Source organism: Pleurodeles waltl, chromosome 10 (assembly GCF_031143425.1).
Source record: "Pleurodeles waltl isolate 20211129_DDA chromosome 10, aPleWal1.hap1.20221129, whole genome shotgun sequence".
Taxonomy (NCBI): domain Eukaryota; kingdom Metazoa; phylum Chordata; class Amphibia; order Caudata; family Salamandridae; genus Pleurodeles; species Pleurodeles waltl.
This window is the reverse complement of record NC_090449.1, coordinates 577,232,811-577,257,587: the sequence shown is the minus strand read 5'-3', so window position 1 is coordinate 577,257,587 and position 24,777 is coordinate 577,232,811. Positions and strand designations below refer to the sequence as shown.

Here is a 24,777-nt window from a genome sequence, read left to right as displayed (position 1 = left end):
CCATTCTCACTGAAATCCAGGATAGAGGCTGAAACATTGGTATCATAGCCTGAATATACTGGACTTGCCGCTTGGGAGGACAAGCCTGACACTGCACTCTATCCAGATCGGCTCCGATGAAAGGGAGTCAGGTGTGACTTTGGCATGATTATAATGAACCCCAGTGAATGCAGTTGGTTTGTCGTAGTCTGGAGGTGGGGGAGGACAGCCTAGAGCGAGCTCTCCTTCGACAGCCAGTCGTAGAGATATGGGAAGACTGGAACCTCAGACCTGTGCAGATGAGCTGTGACCGCCGCCATCACCTTAATGAACCCCCGAGGGGTACTGGTAAGGCCAAATGGGAGCACAGTGAATTGAAAGTGCTTGTGGCCTACTGTGAACCGCAAGTAACATCATGGGGCAGGCAGACGGGAATATGGAAATGTCCTACAAGTCCAATACTACCATCCAGTCTCCTAGGTCTAGAGCAGATAAAACCTGAGCCAGAGTGAGCCTTTTGAACTTCTCTTTCTTGAGGAAGAGATTGAGGGATCAAAGGTCAAGGATAGAGCGGAGGCCCTTGTCCTTTTTGGATACCAGAAAGAAGTGGGAATATCAACTAAGATCTACTTCTGGCATGGGAAACCTCTCTACCGCTCCCTTTGCCAAACAAGACGTAACTTCCTCGCGGAGAGGGGACAAGTGATACTCTGTCATTGGATCGTATAATGGTGTCATGGACAGAGGGGAAGTCTTGAAGGGGAATAGCACCTTCAGACTAGCTGCAAAACCCACCTGTCTGACGTGATGGATTGAAAGTGGAGCAAGTGATCTGGCCCCTAGTGGGGAGTCAAACTAAGAAGGCTTAGAGGCTGCAGAAGAGGGGGCATGGAGGACTGGCTAGACCACTGGCTCCTTGATCCATGAGTTCGGTGGATCCCATGCCCTTGGCCATGCAGAGGCTGGGCAGCATGCACAGCACAGTGGCTGGCAGGGAATGGATGTAGTGGGAGCCTCTTCCGTGGCCACGAAAGTGGAGAAAGGCAGACCGGGGGGATAAGGGGCTGTCGCAAGTCCTAAGGACTTAGCCGTAGCTTGAGAATTCCTCAATCACTCGTGCACTGAGTCTGCCTTGTCACCCAAGAGATGAGTGCCATCAAAGGGCATGTCAATTAAAGTAGCCTGGACATCTCCTGAAAAGCCAGGCATCCTCAACCAGGCGTGGTACCTGAGGGCCACTGTCAGTGAAACTGCTCTGCCCAGTGAGACAGTTGTGTCATATCCACATCGGATAGTGAACTCTGCTGCATTCCTCCCATCCGCAACTGTCAGAGAGAGTACAGCCCAGTCATCCTCCGGGACCTGTGGCAGCACTTGCGCAACCGTATCACACAGGGTGTGGGAATAATGGTCTAAAAAGCATGCAGTGTTCACTAACCACAATGCTAGGCTACAGGAAGAAAGAATCTTGGGCGCATGTATCAAGCGTTTTTTCATTTGCAAACGGTGCGAATGGCCATTTGCGAATGCAAAAATGCCTTTCAGTATGTATGAAAGGCATTCGCTATGCAATTTTAAGGAATCGCTAAAATAGCGAATCCTTAAAATTGTGAGCCCGTTTAGAGAATCGCAAATTACGATTCTCTAAATACGAAATCGCAAATAAGGAATCCTTATTTGCGATTTCTTAAGCACATGTATCAAGCTTATTCTTAATGCGAATTGGGCATTAAGGAATCGCAATTACCGACAAGTTCAACTTGGTGGCAACCATGTGCAAATTTTAGAAATGCATTAAAAATGCATTTTTAAAATTGACATATAACGCACACATGCCCCTTTGTAATGTGTGCGCCTTACATGTCCTTAAATAATTTTGTGGGGTGCACTAGAGGTGGCCTTAGGCCCCCAGAACCCTGGGGTTTTGCATTTCTCAAATTGCAAATTCCAGTTAGGAATTTGCAATTTGGGAAATGCAAAAAATTCGCAAATATTGGCCTACATGCCCATAGGTGCGAATGGGCTCAGAATCGCTATTTGCAATTCAGTAATAGCATTTGCGATTTTTTTTAAATTCCTATTACCGAATCGCAAATATGATACATACCATTTTGTGACTCAGAAATAGCGATTTCTTAAAAATCGCTATTAGAGAATCGCAAAGTGGATTCTTCATACATCTGGCCCCTTCTTCCCAAGTATCTCCATCCTTTTGGATTCTCTATCTGGGGGTGCAGAATTGAATGTGCCATGGAAAGTGGAGGGTTGGATGACCAAGGTCCCAGGGGTTGGGGGCTGCATCACAAAGCTTGAATACCCCGGAGTGGGGCAATGTCGGTGGCCAATTGTCCTGTTTACAGGAAACCCTGTGCTGTGTTTGGACCAGGTACCCAGTATGACATCCTTGAGGGCTTCATTAAAGGGGCGAATGGGCTCTTAGGTGGAAGGTCCAGGCTGAAGCACCTCTGCCAGGAGGTTAGTCCAGGCTGCCACCAAAGGCAACTCGAGGTCCAAGACCTCAGCTGCTCTTCTCACCACCATGGAATGAGAAGCTCCTGGGAGAATGCATGCCATTATTTGAAGAACTATCCAGTCCGCTGGCCTCGCCCAAGTCTGCACGCCAGTCCATAGGGTCCTCGAGCTGGTATTCTAAAAGGATCCCTTCCATTGATCACCGTAACCTAGCCCATAAGAAAGAGGCTCAGGATCTGACATAGGAGACAAGGCTCCTGCTGGCATCAGAGTCAGATTCATACGACGACCATCTGGCTCCGTGTTGGAGTTGTCAATGAGAATGGGTATTGCTCCGCCCATGGGCGCGCCAGGAGCCTCAGCATCAGGACTGGCATCAGGGTAGGGCTGGGTGGAACGACCGACGCCAGTCCGGATCCAGGACTGGATGCATGGGTGCCCATTGGCATTGAGGCCAAAGCCACCAGAGCGGAATCTGAAGAGGCCCATTATGAATTCATGGGGCCAGAAGGCACTTCAATGGAGTTGGGCTAACCAAAAATGAGGTGCATGGCCTCATGAAACTCTTGAAGTTGAGCATGGGTCATTCTGGCTCCTGGAAACTCAGGGAGGCACTGAGTCAGCCCAGGCACAAGTTCATCGGAACGAGGCCTTGAGCGCTGATGCTCCCTCGTCGGCTGACGGATGAGGAGAAGTCAAAGAACCCTTCAGTTTCTTGCTCTTTTTCTTGTGCCTCGACTTACCCAATTGTCCCGTGAACTTGGAGTGGAAGGACAATGATGGAGGACTTAGTGACCGCTCCCAGGACCTTCCTCTTGAGCAGGATCTTAATTTCCTCAGAGCCGAGCGTCGAGACACCATCAGCTTCATGGACTGCTCCCTAAAAGACTTCGGATGCATGGCCCGACACTCAGAGTACCACTTCCGGTGGTGGTCACGCTCCAGGCACTAAAGACACATGAGGTGTGGATCCATCACAGACATTGCCCGATGACACAACCTGCAGGCCTTAAACCCAGCCTTCTTCAATGACATCCTTGATGCAACAGGAGTAGAAAACTTGAACAAAACTTCACCAAAAGTAAAAAAAAAAAGGCCAGTCAAAAAGTGGCTGAGGGGTAGCTCTCTTCGGATCGGGGTTAGCTGGTTCAGAAAGAAAAGAACTGATGTCTGTGCACAGGGGTGGCACCTATTTAGAACCCCCAATGTCATATTCAGTGTGGATGCCGCCGACAACAGACATGGCACTGACTGATGGCACCTACCGGCATGCATGGGTTCTGCTCAGAAAATTCTACAGAGCAAGCTGACGCCTGGGGGAAATTCAAAGGGTAAGGAATCTGCAACTAGAAGTCTCTATTAGATTAGCCATATTGGGGTTCTTGTGACATTTACAAATGACTTGGTCGTCAGTCTCTTGTTTTATGATGTCACCAGAACCCCTTGATGGAAATATTGGACCATATTACTTAGTTTCTTCTTATGTCTATACATACATATCTCATGGTGTCATCTGTAGTAATATTTTAGTTCAACAGTTTCAACAATAAATCACATTGTTCAATGTCAAACTTTTGAATTCTTCTGTCAGATACTGGGCCAAAGTTCAGGGCTCACATACCTTATACCAAGTAATGGTAGGTAAGGGGTTTCCTTCAATAACTGCCTCAAACCTGGCAGACTTCCCAAGCTGCACATGTACATCTTCTATGGTCAACTGCATACATGGAGGACCTGCAGAAGAACAAAACTAAGTAGGCCTCAGGATAATTCAAAAAGTCGATCTCATCACTCCAAACAAAATTTTAGGGGTTGGATTTTGTGAGGTGGCAGGGCCACATCAGAGTAGCCTGTTCTCTCAGATCAAGATTGGTGCATTTGGTAGGTGCATGCAGACTTCTAAAAGTAGTACAACACTTTTTGAGACTGCTTTTTCAACATTTCAGAGCTTAGACAAAATAATCCAAAACAGCTCATAGAAATTACTACACACACACACTTTTTGTTATGAGGCAAAACTAAAATATCATAAAAATTAGGGTGGATTGAATTATGTTTCAAGTACACACTGTAGTCTCACTCCATCCACCCGGGATCAATGGTATTCCATCTGAAAATTTACTCCAGAAAATTGGACAAATGCAATAATGCATGACAAGGCTAAGTATGTTTGAGTGCATCTATCTATCTATCTATCTATCTATCTATCTATCTATCTATCTATCTATCTATCTATCTATCGATCTATCTATCGATCTATCTATCAGTTTCTACAACTTCTATCCATCCACTAAAAAAACAAAAGTTACATGGACGTTATGGTTAGATTCAAAATGTACACGCACAAAACCACAGAAATTCAGCTGTTAGAGTTTTTTTAAGTAACTATAACCCGTGCCCTATGGTAACTATAACTCGTGCACCCGCCATGCACAGTTCTCTCATCAATAATTTCACTGGAAATGTTACAGTGATATTATCATTGATGTCAAAGAAGATGTCATGAGTGATGTAATACGTGTTGTACGTACCAGTGAATGGCAAGGCCATGATTATAGCTACCTTAGGGCACAAGCTATAGTTATCTGAAATAACTCTAACAGCTGTAGTTCTATGGTGTGTAACTTTTTTAGTTAATTTCTAAGGTTTTTTGTAGTTCTATGGTGTGTAACTTTTTTTAGTTAATTTCTAAGGTTTTTTAAATTCTAGATTTCTAACTATAACACTCCTGTAACCTTTAGTTTTTTCATTGAATTTCTATGTTTTTTTTCATGCTATTTCCTAATTATAACGCACCAGTAATCTGTGTGTGTGTGAGTGGCTGTGTGAGTGGCTGTGAGGGTGTGTAAGTAGGTTTGTGAGTGTGTGGTGGGTGTGTGAGTGTTTGTGAGACTGACTGTGTGGGTCTGTGAGTGGACGTGGGAGTGGCTGTGTGGGTGTGTGAGTGGCTGACGGGGTATGTGAGTGGTTTAGGGGGTCTTTGAGTGGGTGTGTGAGTGGCTGCGTGAGTGATTGTGTGGGTGTGTAAGTGGATGTGTGGGTGGGTGTGTGAGTGGCTGTGTGAGTCTTTGGGTGGGTGTGTGTAGTTTTGTGGGTGTATGAGTGGGTGTGTGAGTGGCTGTGTGTAAATGGGTGTCTGAGTGTGAGCGAGTAAGTGTATGTGTTTTTTTAATTGCAGTTTGGATCCACGGATCCACCAAAATCTGTGAGGATCCAAGTGGATCCGTAGATCCTTCTGTGCTAAAAAAAAACATTTTGGACAATTACTTGCCCATGAGTGGTCCTTTACAGACCCCTCAATTAGTCCCATGGGGTCAGGGTACCACTACCCTGACCCCTTCTATTACTTCTTCAGTTTATTTTCCCTGCTGGGAACTGAGGTTCGATAAACAAAGTGGCAGCCACAACTTTCTTCTCAGGTTGCAGCCAGGCAATCACTGCACTGCTGCTGGTGCACATGAATCCGCAAATCCACCCGGATCCGCGTCCCTAGATATACAAATATAATTTAGCTTTAATAACTTCTGAAACGTTGAACAGATTTACACCAAATTACAGAAAGGGCTTTTTCTGGACTAAGAGCATAGCATTCTGCCAAAGTTGATGTAATTCTGTCCAGCAGTTCAGGCTGTAGTCGTGTCTAAAATCCCTATGGAAAATTGCATGGGGAAAATGCGTTTTGCTCCCCCCCTGTTTTTTTTGGCCCCCACTTGACTGATCACCCTGAAACTTTCTACACAGAAGCTGAAGTGAGTTGCTTAATAGTTTTGAAAATTTTGTTAAGATTCAACTATGGAAACTGGGTCCTAACTATAACGTACGTACTGGCGACCTATACCTACCACCAGTAGGTAATTTTATATATATATATATATATTTTGTGTGTGTGTGTATGTGTGTATATATATATATATATATATATATATATATATATATATATATATATATATATATATGCACACACACATATATAAGGTGCATGATACAAACAATAACCAACCATAAAAAGTGCATAGAGCAAACGTAAACATCAGAAAAACTTTAACCCCTTGGGTGCGGGCGTCCACACTACCTCCCTGGTGCGGGTCACGAACAGTGGCCGATACCAAGGAGGGGGTAAATAAATCCTTGGGTGCATTGCACCCGAGGATTATTATTATTTTTTTTTTGTCCCCGGGAGACACAGAAGCTTTTCCGTGTCTCCCCCCGCCCCCCACCCGCCCCTTTGTGACGTCAGCGCGCCGCGAGGCGCCCTGCCGTCACCTTGTTGATTTCCCCATCGGAGCACGAAGCGGCCTGTTCGGGAAGGCCTCGTAAGAAAGGGGAGACTCTCCCCTTTCTTACGAGGCCTTCCTGAAAGTGTTTCCTGGCCCCCGATCGCAGCACAGCTGCGACCGGGGGCCAGGAAATACCACTAGACACCAGGGATTTCACTTGGGGGGGTCGGCCCCCTCGGGAAACGGGCCGCCCCCCCGGGGCATATTTGTTTTAAAAAAGGTTGGTGTCTACCTGGGGGGGGGGGGCGCAATCACTTTAGATCGCGCCCCCCCGGGGGCTACATTTTATAAAAAGAAATGGACAGAGGGTCGCCCGTGGGCAGGGCGACCCCCTGTGGGGGCAATATTTTTTTTTTGTAGTTGTAGGGTTTCCCTGGGGGCCATTTTGGCCCCCAAGGAAACCATACAACTACTAAAAAATATATATATATATATATATATATATATATATATATATATATATATATATATATATATATATATATATAAAAAAAATATATATAGATAGATCTATATATATATATATATATATATTTATATATAGAGATCTATCTATAGATATCTATGTAGATAGATATATCTATATGGAGATAGATATATATATATATATATATATATATATATATATATATATATATATATATAGATCACTTTTGTCAATACATGTGTGGTTTCCTTGGGGCCTGTGATCGGCCCCCAGGAAAACCAGACCCACATATAAAAGTGATATATATATATATTTGCCACCGTTGTCTTGCAGTTGCAGCTTGCGTCTTCAAAGCAATACACATACTTCAACTGACGCATTTCAACTGTAGCTTTTAGGCAGCAATAAAAAAGTCAAGTAAGAATTGTGATTATGTTTCTGCTACAAAAGGATCAGACTTTTGTCTAGTGGCAGTTTTAGTGCCATAAAGAAGCGCAGAATGTTTATATGCCTACTGCAAAGAGCAAATCTGTATTTTATGTCAATAGCAGAGTACATTAGTAAAGTCAGCCATTACCTGCGCTATAATACAAATTAAATGTATGTGCGGGGTGGGGGCGGCTATGGAGAGATGAAGGGCACTTTTGCTGGGTGGTAATGAGGGAATCCGAGGAGGAGGGAGTGGGAGCACCAATAATGATTGTTGGACTGGGCGCAGGAGGTGCTAAAGACTGTGACGAATGGTATGTGACAAGGTGTTTTTTGAGTGTCTTGAAAGAACGTGCTGATTGAGGGAAGAAGCGCTGGTAAGGTGGCCTCTACTGTTGCACGTATCTCACACACACCATCGATTTTGTGACTGTCTACGTAGGCTAGTGTTTTAGAGCAACAGTTTAGCCAATAGCAGAGATGGCATCTTGATGGATGACTGCTGCCGTCACTCAGGTTATAGAGGACAGCTCTGACATAGGATCAGAGACTGAGACATCAGATACTGAGACAGCATCTGAGGGATAGGACAATGGCGCAGACTCTGGGAGTGATTTTTCAGTCAGAGGAGTCCCATTCGATAACTCCTCTTCCAGTAAATTATGAGGGAGGTGATGAGGACAGTCCTGCTGTCCCTTCGCAAGCACAGTCTGTGCAAAGGGGTAATAGTGGGTTAGCCCAACCCTGAGAGCAGGTGAATGCGGCGGCAAGCAAAGAGAGAGAGTGCTTGGGAGCTCCCCAATTTAGTTCAGCCCCAAATTCCACCGCCCAAATCGTATTGTGGAGACATCAAAATTATCTATCACAAAACAAACTGGTTTTGTAAGGCAGGCACCTGTGTTTTTGGTCCTGGGTTTGGTGGCCATATAGAGAAACATACTAAACCCAAACATTTCTGGAAACTAGACATCCTGGGGAGTCCACAGAGGTGTGACTTGTGTGGATTTCCCAAAGTTTTCTTACCCAGAATACCCTGCAAAGCTGAAATGTTGAATAAAAACTCTATTTTTCTCGCATTTCTGTCACACAAACTACAGGAATATGCTGGGATCCACAAAATTCCTACCACCCAGAGATTCCTCACCTGTCCTGATAAAAACACTACCGCACTTGAGTGCCTATACCTAGTGCCTGCTTCAGGAATGGATCACCCCAGGGTCAACAGCTGCCTCATGTAAGGACCAACATTGACCGTTGTGTGATCTATTCCTGTCGCGGGCCCCAGGCCTACCCACACAAATGAGGTACCATTTTTATCGGGAGACTTGGGAGGACGCTGGGTGGAAGGAAATTTGTGGCTCCTCTCAGATTCCAGAACTTTCTGTCACCGAAATGAGAGGAAAAAGTGTTTTTTTGGTCAAATTTTGAGGTTTGCAAAGGATTCTGGGTAACAGAACCTGGTGAGAGCCCCACAAGTCACCCCATCCTGGATTCCCCTAGGTGTCTAGTTTTCCAAAAGTGCACAGGTTTGGTAGGCTTCCCTAGGTGCCGGCTGAGCTAGAGGCCAAAATCTACAGCTAGGCACTTTGCAAAAAACACATCAGATTTCAATGTAAAAATGTGATGTGTCCATGTTGCGTTTCCTGTCGCGAGCTTTAGGCCTACCCATGCAAGTGAGGTACCATTTTTATCGGGAGACTAGGGGGGATGCAGAATAGCAAAACAAGTGTTATTGTCCCTTGTCTTCCTCTACAATTTTTCCTTCCAAATGTAAGACAGTGTGTAAAAAAGAGGTCTATTTGAGAAATGGCCTGTAATTCACATGCTAGTATGGGCACCCCGGAATTCAGAGATGTGCAAATAACCACTGCTTCTCAACACCTTATCTTATGCCCATTTTGGAAATACAAAGGTTTTCTTGATACCTATTTTTCACTCTCTATATTTCAGCAAATTAATTGCTGTATACCCGGTATAGAATGAAAACCCATTGCAAGGTGCACCTCATTTATTGGCTCTGGGTACCTAGGGATCTTGATGAACCTACAAGCCTTATATATCCTCGCAACCAGAAGAGTCCAGCAGATGTAACGGTATATTGCTTTAAAAAATCTGACATTGCAGGAAAATGTTACAGAGTAAAACGTGGAGAAAAATTGCTGTTTTTTTCAGCTCACTTTCAATACTTTTTTATTTCAGCTGTTATTTTCTGTAGGAAAACCTTGTAGGATGTACAAAAATGACCCCTTGCTGAATTCAGAATTTCGTCTACTTTTCAGAAATGTTCAGCTTTCCGGGATCCAGCATTGGTTTCACACCGATTCCTGTCACTAACTGGAAGGAGGCAGAAAGCATCAAAAATAGTAAAAATGGGGTATGTCCCAGTAAAATGACAAAATTGTGTTGAAGAACGAGTTACTTACCTTCGGTAATGACTTTTCTGGTGGATACATTAGCTACCTGTGGATTCCTCACCTAATGAATTCTCCCATGGCGCCAGCATTCGACGGAAATCTTCTTCCTAGTCTCTGCACGTCGACGAGGACGTCACTCTAGCCCACGCGACGCCGTCTGACGTCATACAGGCAATAAGAGGTCCTCGACGACGTGCCGACCTCAGTACCAATCATTTTTTACGTGCATGAGAACAACCAGGCAATGCAATGAAAGAGCAAGGCAACATCCCATAACATTGTAAAATACACAACATTTGCCTGAATAACTGTAAATCTTTTATATATATATATATAACTCTCTTTTTTTTTTTTTTTTTTTAAATATATATACACATCAAGTATATACACAAAGATATATACATATATACATATATATAAATATATTATATACAACATCTATTGCACCCTCGAAGACCAAGAGGAGCGCACTCAAGGATTACTTGGTAAGACCAGAAAGGCAACGGGGAGGCGGGTGGGACCGTGAGGAATCCACAGGTAGCTAATGTATCCACCAGAAAAGTCGTTACCGAAGGTAAGTAACTCGTTCTTCTGATGGATACAACTACCTGTGGATTCCTCACGTAATGAATAGAGTCCCAAAGCAGTACCACGCCTGGCGGTGGGTGCCCAAATGGTCAAACCAAGAAATCCTGCAGCACTGACCGTGCAAAATGGCCGTCCCTTCTAACCTCAGAATCCAAACAGTAATGTTTTGCAAAAGTGTGAAGGGACGACCAAGTTGCGGCCTTGCAGATGTCGACCACAGGAACACCTCTGGCCAAGGCCGAAGTGGCCGACTTAGCTCTGGTGGAATGAGCTCTAATGCCCTCAGGAGGATCCTTCTTTGCCAAAGAGTAACAGATTTTAATGCAAAGAACAACCCACCTGGATAGTGTTCTCTTGTGGACTGCCTTTCCTCTCCTCTTGCCCACGTATCCAATAAACAGCTGATCCTCCAGCCTGAAATCCTTTGTTCTATCAATAAAGAAGCTCAACGCCCTCTTTGGGTCCAGACGGTGCAGTCTTTCTTCCTCTTTGGAAGGATGAGGCGGAGGATAGAACGTGGACAAAGTAATTGCCTGAGCCAAATGGAAAGGTGAAACAACCTTCGGGAGGAAAGCAGCCTTGGTCCTCAACACCACCTTATCCCCATAAAAAGTTGTATAAGGAGGTTTTACTGATAAGGCCTGCAACTCACTCACTCTCCTTGCTGATGTTATAGCTATCAGGAAGACTGTTTTTAAAAACAAATACCTTAAGGGGCAAGAATGCATAGGTTCAAAAGGGGACCCCATAAGGAAAGTCAGGACCAAGGACAAATCCCATTGCGGCATAACGAATGGTTTTGGAGGATATTTATTTAGAAGACCTTTCAAGAATCTGATAAAAATAGGGGATTTAAATAAAGATGGTTGGTCTGGAAGACATATGAAGGCTGACAAGGCCGATAAATAACCCTTAATGGTAGCCACTGCACAACCTTTCTGCGCTAGAGACAGAGCAAAAGACAAAACGTCCGATAGATGAGCATGTAAGGGATCAATCTGCCTCTCTCCACACCACGCAACAAATTTAGACCATCTATTAGCGTAGATAGATTTAGTGGAGTGTCGCCTGGCCGCTAATATAACATCCACTACCTCAGGCGGGAGAGAGAAGGAACTCAGGTTGCCCCGTTCGATATCCAGGCATGTAGGTGCAAACTCTGGAGGTTGGGGTGTAAAACCTGCCCCTGCGACTGCGAGAGGAGGTCTGCCCTGAGAGGGAGACGGAGCGGAGGGCACATTGAGAGTTGGAGAAGGTCGGAGTACCATACCCTCCTTGGCCAATCCGGAGCTATTAGGATGACTAGAGCCCGGTCCTGGCGAATCTTCCTCAATACTCGAGGAATCAAGGGTATGGGAGGAAACGCGTAAAGCAACTGGCCGCACCAGGTTATTTGAAACGCGTCCCCCAACGCTCCCTGCATCGGATAATGGAGACTGCAGAATAACGGACAATGCGCGTTCTCTCGAGTGGCAAACAGATCTACCCGAGGAAACCCCCACCTCTGGAAGATTAAACGGACTTGATCTGGATGGAGACGCCACTCGTGGTCTGCCGAGAATTGGCGACTGAGACTGTCCGCACGCACGTTTAAGACTCCGGCCAGATGGTTTGCTATCAAGCAAATCTGATGGTCCTTTGTCCAGGACCATAGTCGAAGAGCTTCTCTGCAGAGAAGGTACGACCCTACTCCTCCCTGCTTGTTTATGTTCCACATCGTGGTAGTATTGTCCGTTAGAACCTGTACCGACTGACCACGAAGGGAAGGGAGGAAGGCCTTGAGAGCCAGACGTACAGCCCGTAACTCTAACAGATTGATGTGAAACATCTGTTCCTCTGGAGACCAAAGGCCTTTGATCTCCAGATCCCCCAGATGAGCTCCCCACCCTAGAGTGGAAGCATCCGTTATGACTGTGGCCACTGGTGGCGACTGCTCGAACGGCTTTCCTTGTGAAAGATTGTTGCTTGCAATCCACCACTTCAAATCCACAGCAGCATCTCTGGAGATCTTGACAGTACTCTCTAGATCCCCTTTGTGTTGAGACCACTGCCTTCGGAGGCACCACTGAAGAGCCCTCATGTGCCAGCGAGCATGCGTGACCAACAGAATGCAGGAGGCAAACAGACCGAGCAGACGAAGGACCTTGAGGACTGGAACTACCGCTCCATTTCGAAACATTGGAACCAAATCCTGAATATCTTGAATCCGCTGAGGCGGAGGAAAGGCCCGACCCAATGTTGTATCCAGTACTGCCCCTATGAACAGGAGGCGCTGAGAGGGCTCTAGGTGAGATTTGGGCTCGTTCACCGAAAAACCCAGGTCGAACAACAACTGGGTTGTTGACTGCAGATGATGCGACACAAGCTCCGGGGACTTGGCTTTGATCAACCAGTCGTCCAAGTAAGGGAATACTGCTATCCCCTTCCTTCTGAGTTCTGCCGCAACCACCGACATCACCTTCGTGAAGACTCGAGGTGCTGAAGTAAGACCAAACGGAAGGACCGCAAACTGATAGTGCTGCGATCCCACCACAAACCGGAGATACTTCCTGTGTGACTTGAGTATCGGGATATGAAAGTAAGCATCCTGCAAGTCGACAGACACCATCCAGTCTTCCTTGTTCAACGCCAAAAGCACCTGTGCTAGGGTCAGCATCTTGAACTTTTCCTGCTTGAGGAACCAATTCAAGATCCTCAGGTCCAGGATTGGTCTCAAACGACCATCCTTATTGGGAATCAGGAAATACCTTGAGTAACATCCTCGACCCCTTTCCTGCTCTGGGACCAACTCCACCGCGCCCTTTGAAAGGAGGGCTTGTACCTCCTGTTCTAGCAACAGGAGGTGTTCTTCTGAACAATAAGAAGGGCGGGGTGGGATGAGGGGCGGGAACTCCCGAAAGGGAAGGGTGTAGCCTTTTCCCACAATACTGAGAACCCAAGTGTCCGTTGTAACAGTCTTCCATTTGGCGAGAAAATGCTGTAATCTTCCCCCTACAGGAGAGGAGTGAGTGGGGAATGGTGGAAGCCTAAGGCTGCTTCCCCTGCTGCACCCCGCCAGAGGATGAGGAAGAGGCAGAGTGCTGCTGAGAGGCTCCTCTGGTGCGGACCCTACCTCTCCCTCTAAAAGATCTATAGGGATGGGAAGAGGCAGGTTGCTGATATCTTCCCCGAAAGGAAGAGAAGGAAGAGCCACGCCCAAATCCACGAAACCTCCTGAAAAATCTGGAAGAGGCCGTGGAAGAAGGAGCTTGGAGCCCTAACTACTTAGCCGTGGCCCTGCTCTCCTTAAAACGTTCCAAGGCCGAATCAGCCTTGGCTCCAAACAGTTTGTCCCCATCAAACGGGAGATCCAACAATGTGGACTGTACATCCGCAGAAAAGCCCGAGTTACGGAGCCAGGCCTGCCTCCTTGCCACCACAGTTGTGCCCATTGCTCTGGCCACCGAGTCAGTCGTATCCAGTCCAGTCTGGATAATCTGGGTTGCAGCAGCCTGGGCATTTGAAACAACGTCCAAAAGACCCTGGGGAAGCTCTGTAAATGATGAGGAAATGTCATCCATCAGAGCATGAATATACCTCCCCAGGATACAGGTTGCGTTGGTGGCCTTCAACGCCAGACTGCAGGACGAAAAAATCTTCTTGGACTGCGCCTCCAGTTTCTTTGAATCTCTGTCCCCAGGCACCGTCGGGAAAGAACCAGGCGCTGACTTGGATGAACAGGAGGCCTGCACCACCAAGCTCTCCGGCGTAGGGTGCCTAGACAGAAAACCAGGGTCAGTTGGAGCCGCCCGATACCTCCTGGCCACTGCCCTGTGAACTGCTGGGGAAGATGCCGGCCTCTTCCACACCTCTAACACCGGATCCAGCAGAGCGTCATTAAATGGCAAAAGAGGCTCTGCCGCAGCTGAGGCCGGATGTAGCACCTCTGTTAGAAGGTTTTGTTTTGCCTCCATCACCGGCAAAGGCAGGTCCAAAAAACTAGCTGCCTTCCGTACTACTGCGTGAAAGGAAGCAGCCTCCTCAGTATATTCTCCTGGGGACGAAAGATCCCACTCAGGGGAAGTGTCCAGCCCACTGGCCGACTCCAGACCACGCAGCCCATCACCCAAGTCCTCTAGCTCTCCTTCTTCCAGGGCTCGTTGGTACTCCTGCTCTTCTAATACACGGAGAGAACGTCTCCTCGAATGAAGCCGTTGCTCAATACGCGGAGTCGACAATGCCTCCGCCGAAGTCGAAGATCGGCACCGATCTTCAGAAGCCACCGACGCCGCGTCCGGCGCCACAGGTAACTTCGGCGCCGACGAAAGAGCAGTCGAAGCAGATGGACCCACCGGAGTCACAGGCCGAAATCCCGACGTCGACGGGATGGAAATCCCCGGGGCCAATCCCTCTGAAGCCACCGGAGCGGCCATGTTCCCAAAAGGGAGAAAGGGCATAAAGGGTGCCGGCCGAAGAGGCGCAGGATCACCCAATGAAAAGGCCAAAGGCCCAGCCGGAGCACCCCCTGGAGCCATCTGTTGGAAGATGGCATACATCGCATTCAAGAATGCGGAACTATCGGCTCCAGGGGTGGGAAAAGCCGGATACTGGGGTGCCTGTCTCGGAGGCGACCCCGACGCCGGCCTCGACGTCTGCGACGCCGGAGATAACACCTGAGGCTGCAATACCTCAATCACCGACGCCTGTCCAGGTGAAGTCGGAGACGCCGGAGAGGGCAACGGCGTCGAAGGATGAGGCGTAACCGTGGGACTGATCTCCCATGTCCTTCGGCGCCGATCCGAAGACCTGGAACGAGTTTACTTGCTCGAATGACGCCGAGATTCTCTACGGCGCCGGGAGTCTCGATGACGCCGATGTCTTGGCGAAGAAGACTTCTTGTGATGCTTCTCTTTTTTCGATTTCGCCATAAACAGCTTCGCCTCACGTTCCTTGAGGGCCTTTGGATTCATGTGCTGGCATGAATCACAAGTCGAGACGTCGTGGTCGGAGCTCAAACACCAAAGGCAGTCGGAATGAGGATCCGTCACTGACATCTTGCCTCCACACTCACGACAAGGCTTGAATCCAGACTTTCTCTGCGACATTATTACCACAGCGAAAGACTACGCAGCAAAAATACACTGTAACCACAAAAGTAACAGCTGCTCCCTCGAAGATAACCGTTTCGAATGCACGGAAAAAAGGGAACTGACGTCGGCACGTCGTCGAGGACCTCTTATTGCCTGTATGACGTCAGACGGCGTCGCGTGGGCTAGAGTGACGTCCTCGTCGACGTGCAGAGACTAGGAAAAAGATTTCCGTCGAATGCTGGCGCCATGGCAGAATTCATTAGGTGAGGAATCCACAGGTAGTTGTATCCATCAGAAAAATGTGGTTTTCTGATTCAAATCTGCCCGTTCCTGAAAGGTGGGAAGATGGTGATTGTAGCACCAGAAACCCTTTGTTGATGCCATTTTCAGGGAAAAAACCACAAGCCTTCTTGGGCAGCCCTTTTTTCCCATTTTTATGAAAAACACTGTATTTTGGCTAATTTCTTGGTCTCCTCCAGGGGAAACCACAAACTCTGGGTACCATTAGAATTCCTAGGATGTTGGAAAAAAAGGACGCAAATTTGGCGTGGATAGCTTATGTGGACAAAAAGTTATGAAGGCCTAAGCGTGAACTACCCCAAATAGCCAAAAAAGGGCTCAGCACTGGGGGGGGAAAGGCCCAGCAGCTAAGAGGTTAAGGTGCATGACAACTCCCTAAGCATCTCATAGATCAACAATTATGTAAATACTGTTAATTGTTAAAATGTATAATATGTTCCTGAGTTCCATTCAATTAACTCCTCTACACTTGTGCTTTCATGTATAAATATATCCATATTTTGCAATTTAAAGTGCATAATGTATATATAAACATTAACAGACTATTCAAGTACATGATGATCATGTAAATATATTTAAATCAGTATGTATATCAGTATTCTTAAATCATAATAGTGCACAATATGGTCATGCTCTTTCCAAAGTCGACTCATTCATGGTACAGCCTCTCATTAAATATCCAGCACTTTACAAAAAGATGTAAGGAGCCCAGGATTGGAAGGCGCTGGATGCTTAGATAAGTTACCATCTATCATTACCCTAAAATTTACCATAACCATGCAAGAAGGTAAGGTGCTGTATATCATAATCAGTCATATCCATAGTGACCCATAATATCCAAGATTTTGTTTATTAAAAGATGAAAGGTGTAATGTACAAATTCTCATCATTCATAATCAATCCCAGAGAAAATTAAAATACCCTACTTCCTAAAATGCTCTCACTGTCCCTGGTTACTCATAATTCATAATATATCCCAAGGTCTCAAATGCTCATCATTTCCAATTAATCCATGAGAGGATGAATACAATGTTTGCAAAATGCTCTGATTTCACCCTAATAATTTAAATTAATCACATGCCCAAGAGTCAATTGCACCCCAGTCAAAGAACGGGAGGAAAGAACAAAAGGCGCACCTTCAATGTACATCAAGTCACAGCCCAACCAACCCAAATACAGGGTAACTGAAACCCAATGGCACACAACAAATAAGACAACCCATTGCAGATGAACATATAATTCAGCATCTGAGTTATGGCCCCAAGGAGCTTCTGTGACCATAGATAAAATAATTCGCGATTCCTGTCTCCACAGCTCCTTTTCACTGTCACCACCACTAATGTGAGTTCTAATATGTTTAATTCCATAATACCGAAAATTGCCAAAGAGCGTTTGTGTTATGGGATAACTCTTACCTCCATTAATGATGGCCCTCATATGCTGTAAAATTCTTATTTTCATCTTCTTAATTGTGCTCCCCACATAAAGCTTGTCACATCCACATTTTAAGACAAATATTACAAGATCTGTGCTACAAGTAATTCAGTTGTTAATTGTGACCATATGACCCTCAAAAGTTCAGTAGTTCTTACAATTCAAACCATACCGGCAAGCTTTGCAGGAATTGCATTTACCAAACCCTTTTATATTGTTGGACAACCAATCCTTATCTTATCTCTCACTTTCAAAGTGACTGGACGTCAACAAGTCTCACAGTGATTTCGTTTTTTTCGATGTTATACGAGGTCCAACCTTCACAATGTCTCTCAGATGTTTATCCTTATTTAACACATGCCAATTCTTTTGTAATATTTTCTTAATGCTGGATTGTGCCATACTCCATTCTAGAAAAAGTCTCTTTACTTTATATTTTTCTTTTGTATCAGTGCTTTGTGGGTAGAGGAGCTGTTTTCGTCTTTTCTCACTGGCCCTTCCTTTTGCATTTTTCAATACATCTTTGGAGTAACCCCTCTCATAAAATTGCATCGAATCTGCCTCCCATTGGAATTGTTAATCAATCAAGCAAATCCTCCTGGCCCTCAACATTTGACTTTATGGAATGCTCCATTTGAGAGCATTCAAATGGCCACTGTTTGCGTGTAATAAAGCATTCACAGCAGTCGGTTTTCTGTTTATCCTCCTTGTTAATTGATTGTCGACTACATTCAGCTCCACATCCAAAACCTCACTATGGGTCCAGCTGCAAGCAATTGTAAATTGTAGACCGTAACCATTATAATTAAATTTCTCTAAAAAGTCATTTATACCAGCCTCCTCTCCTTCCCATAAGATGAAAAGGTTGTGTATAAACCTAGTCCATGGTGCACCCTTACAAAATGCATTCTCATTTTCCTCAGCCCTGGCCACCTCCTTCTCCCACCACCCCATAAACAGATTGGCATAGGTGGGGGCGAAGGAGGTGCCCATAACTGTAGCCTGTTGCTGTAAATAGTATTGTTGAAGATGAAAACATTGTGTGTGAGGCAATCCCTCAACATCTTTAATAGCATGTGAGTATGGTCATACAGTTCAACAGACCGGTCTCCCAGAAAATATTCACACACCCAGATCCCCATATTGTGATCTATTGAGGTATATAGTGCTGTTACATCCAGTGTGTCCATTATTTATTCTTTTTTCCATAGGAATTGATCTAACTTTCTCAAGAGATCTGTTGAGTCCTTTAGATATGAGGGCAAATTAGATACCTACTCCTGTAAAAACAAACCCAGCGATCGGGAACTATTTTCTAAAAGAGAACCAATCCAACTTACAATGGGTCTTCCAGATGGGTTATATATATATATAAAGTATATAATACCTACTGACGGTCGTCACTTTTCTATAGACACAGTGTTTTTGGGTTTGCTAACAACTTTTTTCCCCGTTGATGAATCTTCACAAAACTTTAGAACAAAACAAAATCATCCACCTCAGCTCCTTCCTGGAAAGTTTTGGGGCGATCTGTCAGGTAGGAGCAGAGAAAAAAGGGGGGTCCCAAAAATGTTTTCCTAGACTTCTTAAGACACGGTGACAGCAAAAAACGCTGAACAGAATTATACTAACTTTGGGAAGCATCTGAGAAGGAGTCAGGTGTGACTCTGGCATGTTGATAGTGAAACCCAAAGATGTCAGGAGGTTAGCTGTAGTCAGGATGACTGCCTGGGACGAGCCTAGGACAATCCCGCCTGCAACAGCTAATCATCGAGGTAGGGAAAGACTGGCAACACTGAACTCTGAAGGGATATTACCACCACCACCATCACTTTCATGAACACACAACGGTCATTGATGAGACCAAAGGGAAGTGCAACAGATTTAAAATGTACCACTCCCACCATGGGCTGCAGGTAACACTGATGGGCCGGCATGACTGGAATATGGTAGTAGGCATCTTGCAGGTCCAAAACTACCATGCTCTAAGGTCAAGGGCACACAAGACCTGGATCAAGGTGAGCATTTCAAATTTCTCCTTCTTGGGGAAAGCATTGACAGGGTACAGATCTAGAATAGACTGAAGACCTCTGTCCTTCTTGGGCACCAGAACGTAGGGTGAATAACAACCATGTCCTATTTCTGGCACTGGCAACCTCCTGACAGCCTGTGTCACCGAAATGGTTTGCTATTCCTGGCACACATTGGAGAGATGGTCCTCTGTCAGTCGCTAAAGTTACAGTAGAACTGTGGAAGGTGCAGCTCAGAGGGGAGAAAGTTTAATGTGTAATTCTTGCAAACAATCTGTATGACCCACCTGTCTGAAGTAATCACTTTCCAACTCAGTAGGTATCAGTGAATTCTGTCTCCCGTTGGGTATCTATGTCCCTGTAAAGGCATGCTAAAGAGGTTTGGCAGGTGGGGCCACATGGGGGACTGTAGGCTGGGAAGCTCCCTGACAATGGCCGTGCGTATCAGGGACTCGACCGCAAAACTGTTAGGTTCCCTGTGGAGGGTTAGATGGGTTGGCAGTAAGGGATGCCTTGGCCAAAGCTGCTAAAGGAGAGTTGAAGCCATTGCAGTTGGTGAGGTGGAGCAGGAAAGCCCAGAGAGTGAAGGGTAGCCCTGCTCTCTTTAAAGGGCTCAAGAGTGGAATCAGCTTTTTCCCCAAACTGGTGAGCCCCAAAAAAGAAGATGTCCATCAGGAAGGACTGAACATTGCAAGACAACTCAGTCAATCACAGCTATGCATGGCAGCGAACAGCAACGCTGGTGCCTATGGCCCCCGATGAAATAGTGGTGTCCAAGCCACAACGAATCATGAACTCAGCAGCATCTCCACCATCTTGAAAGGCCTCAACAGTACAGGGTGAAGGCCTTCAGAAACACCAGGAAGGACTTGTGCCACCAAATCCCAAAGGGTGTGTCAGCAGCATCCTTACAAACAGCTGGCATTAACAGATTTATCAATTAATCATTCAGATTTATAAAGTGCTGCTCTTATACCCCTGAGTTTATCCAGGTGCTGCTGTTCTTAGTTGAAAAGCCAGGTCTTGAGTGTCCTTCTGAAGTCTGACAGGAAAGGTGCTATTAGTAGGTGGGGGTGCAGGTTGTTTCAGGTCTTGGTGGCGATGTAGGAGAAGGAAAGGCCTCTGCTGTGGCTGCAACAAAGGTGGGGGGGGGAGGGGCTGTGTGCAAGGACCAGTGAGGTGGAGTGCAGGTGTCTGGAGGTTTTCTGGAAGTTCTCGTGGTGGTTGACATATGCTGGTTTCTGGTCAAGTACAGCTTTGTAGGCATTTCTCAGAAGCTTGAACTGGCATCTCTTCTGGATGGGGAGCAAAAGGAGGTTCTTGATATGGGGGTGATGTAGGTCAATTTGAGGAGGTCGTGGATGAGTCTGGCTGCTCTGATCTCTATGGTATGGAGTCTTTTGAGGAGTTGGGTGTTGATACTGGAGTACAGCGCGGTACCATAGTCAAGTCTACTGGTAATGAGGGCCTGGATGACCGTCTTTCCAGTGTTAATGCGGATCCATCAGAAGAGTCTTCAGAGCATGCAGAGGATGTGGAAGTAAGAGGAGGCAACTGCATTGATTTGGTGCTTCATAGTGAGTTTGCTGTCGAGGATGATAATGAGGTTGTGGTGCGTTGATGTGGGTCCGAGCCCGGAGGGCCACCAGCTGTCATCCCATGGGAACATGTTCTTCCCAAAGATCAGAACTTCCGAGTTGTCTGTGCTGAGCTTAAGGCAGTTGGGCTTCATCTAGTCGGCAACACTGGTCATGGCACTGCAGAAGTTTGTTCTGGTGGTGGTGGGTTCTTCTGTGAGTGAGAGGATTAGTTGTGCGCTGTCTGTGTAGGTGTATCAGGTTGCAAGGGGCCGGAGCTGGCATCTGGCAATTTGTCTACTAACTGTGGGACCACAGCAAGTCTTTGCCCAAGCCCCCAATTAGATGCCCATCACAACCTTGTTAAAAGGAAGGAGGACTCAGAAAATGTTTGCCCTGACCAGAGGGCTTCTGTTAATAAAGTGGTCTTAACCTTCAAAGGCTTGGAGGTTAAGAACTTTAGCTACCTTACACATTACCATGGCATAGGAAGCAGATTCCTATCTGGCTGGCCCTGGGGGAATAAAAAAACCTGTCTCCGGGGAGGAATAGAGGCCACTAATCTTCTGGAAGCCTTTGTATCAACTGTCATCTTGGTAGGGCTGAGCAAACTCATCACCCAGGTCGAAGTCATTTTCAGAATCAGTCCCAAAAAGGAATGTAAAGAGTGGTGATTAGCCCATGGTAATTCCACTGGGAAACAAGGCCTCAGGTGGATTCTGGTGCGACGTTGGACATCAATTTGGCATCGGAGAGGACAATCTGGACTGCTTCTTCATGTGGTAAAGTAAGCCTTGGTGTCAACATGTCCGGAGCTGGTGTTGTTCATGCTGCTGGCAGTAGAGTCGTAGGCAAGACAACTGCAGATAGTCCAGCTGGTGATATCCCAGGTGGAAGACATCTAGGGTCCTTGGGGCCAGAAAGAACGCCAGAGGGAGTTGACAGGGATCGAAAGAGTGGGGGGACATGGCTGAGGAACTCTTGGATGTGACGTAGCATGGCTGAAGGCCCCAGAAACTCAGGTTGTGCTAGAACAGCTTTGTGGTCGGCTCCAAAGACGGCTGACTATGGGAGATCCAAATGCAAGTGGTGCAAGGGGACAGAATCCCATTTTGGTTTCTTGAGTTTGAAACGCTTACCTGATGACTTGGAGCGCGACAAAGACCGACCTCTGGAGCGGCTCTGGGGGCCAGAATCGAACTGAGAGTGGGCCTTGGACGCAGAGTGGGACTTGGAGTGGTCCTGGCATGGAGTCTTCCTATGCAAGGTGACAAGGTTTTGCTTTGCATTCCCGGATAGCCTTTGGATGAATTGACACACAGTCACCTCAGGTCTTAGAAGAGTGGTACAATATCAGGCACCACAGGCACAGCTAGTGAGGATCTGACACACATATTTGTATGTGACATTCACTAAAGGGCTTCCAACCTGTTGTTTTAGGATGTGACACGCCTTGCACACAAAGAAATTTTGAGCTAAGAGTCTCAGAGAGGCAAGAGGGTAGCTCAGGATCCACATCTAGTGGTGTGGAAAGAAAGAAACTGACGTCAGTCGAAGGGACTGGTGTCTATATAGACCCCACATATAAATCACTTGGCCATCGGCCTAATGGTTTGTAGATGTCACCAGATCCCCTTAGTCACAATATAGATCCACATTAGACGGTTAATCATGTTGCATTTTCTTTGTCTCGCTCTCTCTCTTTTTCTTTAAATATATGTGTATGATGGATTAATAGTCTCATTGTGTGTGAATCAAGGCCAGAGATTCTTTCCTACTAGTAGACCAATTTTATATTTTTCGGACATTGATAATTTCATCTCGCAGAATGAACACATTTAACTGCTGTCGGTCAAGCTGCAGACATTGGTCTAGATTGAAGAGCCTTCGGTGCATGGCCCCCACCCCTGCCGTTAAGAGAAGAGGACTGTCCAAAATGATAGACAGATTAGAGGGTAAATGCCAGAACAAACTCGATTTTGTACAGAATTCGAGGTAGGAGAGCAAGCTTCTTGAAAAAGATGGCTAGCGGCCCCGTGACTTGCAGTGAACCCAGGAGTTAAGTGTAGATTGTGATCGTTTCCTGTGTTTCGCTACATAGAGCTTTATCATGTTATTTTATGTATCTGTGTAAAGCACATTATCACCCACAAGTGTATCCTGGAGCTCAACAACTGTGTGTGTCTAGCACTGCCTACGGTAGGAAGTTAACTGAAAAGCAGGGTCTTTAGCTTCTTGCAGAGAATAAGAGAAAAGAAGGCTCCGATGTGGAGTGGGAGACTTTCCCATTCCTTAGGAGTGATGTATGAGAATGCCTGTGCTATTGATCTGGTTCCATATTTGTTTGGGATATGTGTGATATGTATAGGCACCTAATGAAAATGCGGGGTAAGACTGTGTCATATGCTGCTGAGAGGTCCAGGAGAATGAGAGCTGCCATGTCTCCTCTGTCAAGGATCATGTGGATGTCATCTGTGGCGGTGATTAACTATGTTCTGCACACAGAATTGCCTTTGGGTACAGGAGGGGACATGACTTCAAGGTGAGACCGGAACACAAGCACCAGAAGAATAAGTTTCTTAACTTCGGTAACACCTTATCTGGTAGAGATATATTCTAGTGGCAGATTCCTTACCTTTGAATTTCCCCCAGGCGTCAGCTTGATTCAGAGAAGTTTCTGAGCAGTACCTCTGCACAGAGTTAGGTGACGTAGGTCAGCTCCATTTCCGTCGTCTGCGCTGTCTGTGCCTGATATGATGTCAAGGTTCCTATATGGGTGCCACCCCGTGCTGACATCAGTTTCTTTTCACTACTTTCCACACCAGAAGCGCAGAGCCATGAAGAGCACCGACTACTGGTTCGTCAAAACTAGGGCCCTGAAAGGAGAGTCCCTGTCCCTAGAAATCAGTTTGCAGAGCAGGGAAGATGGGTGGGTCAGTAAGAAATCTGCAACTAAAATATGTCTCTACCAGAAAAGGTCCTACGGAAAGTAACTTGTTCATCAGACATAGACTTCTACTTACAGGTTCCTTACCTTTTGAATAGATACCTAAGCAATACCACCTTCAATGGAGGGTCTGCGAACGAACATCATCCTAGAAAGTCCTGCAGGACCGAATGGGCAAAGTACCCATCCTTATGGACCTGACTTAGGATCACCTGCCCCTTCTCTGTGAGAATGTTACAACTCTCTTGGCCACAGGAGCTATAAAGGTGGTTACAGTGCCAGAAAAAGGATGTGGTTGCTATTTACACTACTTTCTGGTGCACAAAAAGGTTAAGGCCTCCGCTGAATCCCAGACCTTCGATCCCTCAATCTCTTCCTCAAGAAGAAGAAGTTCAAAATGCTCACTCTGGCTCAGGTTTTATCTGCCCTAGGACCAGGAGACTGGATGGTAGCACTGGACCTGCAGGACGCATATTTTCATATTCCCGTCCAACCTGCCGACAGACCGTTAACTTGCTGTTCACTGTAGGCAACAAACATTTTTGAGTTCACCTTGGTCTTCTTGTGATGCGAGAACTCGGCACCCGAACCTGTCCTTCTCCATCTTCTTGCGTGGAGATTGACAAGCGGCAGCTGACAGCTTTTGACCTTCCGCCTAAAGTCTGTAAAGTAATCCTGACAGCCAGGCATCACTCCACCAAAATGGTAAACACCTGTTGTTGGCAGAAATTTGTGACATGGTGCACAGACAAGTCTTTTGGCCCTCCTTCTGCCCCTCTCTCTGAGGTTCTGTTGTTTATACTTTCTCTGTCTGCAATTTCAGCTTTTTTAAGG

At 46.2% G+C, this 24,777-nt stretch overlaps 1 protein-coding gene across 1 annotated transcript in view; it reads right to left on the bottom strand.

Moving 5' to 3' along the window:
* OBSCN (obscurin, cytoskeletal calmodulin and titin-interacting RhoGEF) overlaps positions 1-24,777 on the bottom strand; it is a 1,961,032-nt gene that overhangs the window by 692,183 nt on the left and 1,244,072 nt on the right. Inside the window, exon 103 of the mRNA XM_069211034.1 lies at positions 4,073-4,185. Within this exon, the coding sequence (XP_069067135.1) occupies positions 4,073-4,185 (113 nt within the window). The remainder of the gene's footprint in view (positions 1-4,072; positions 4,186-24,777) is intronic.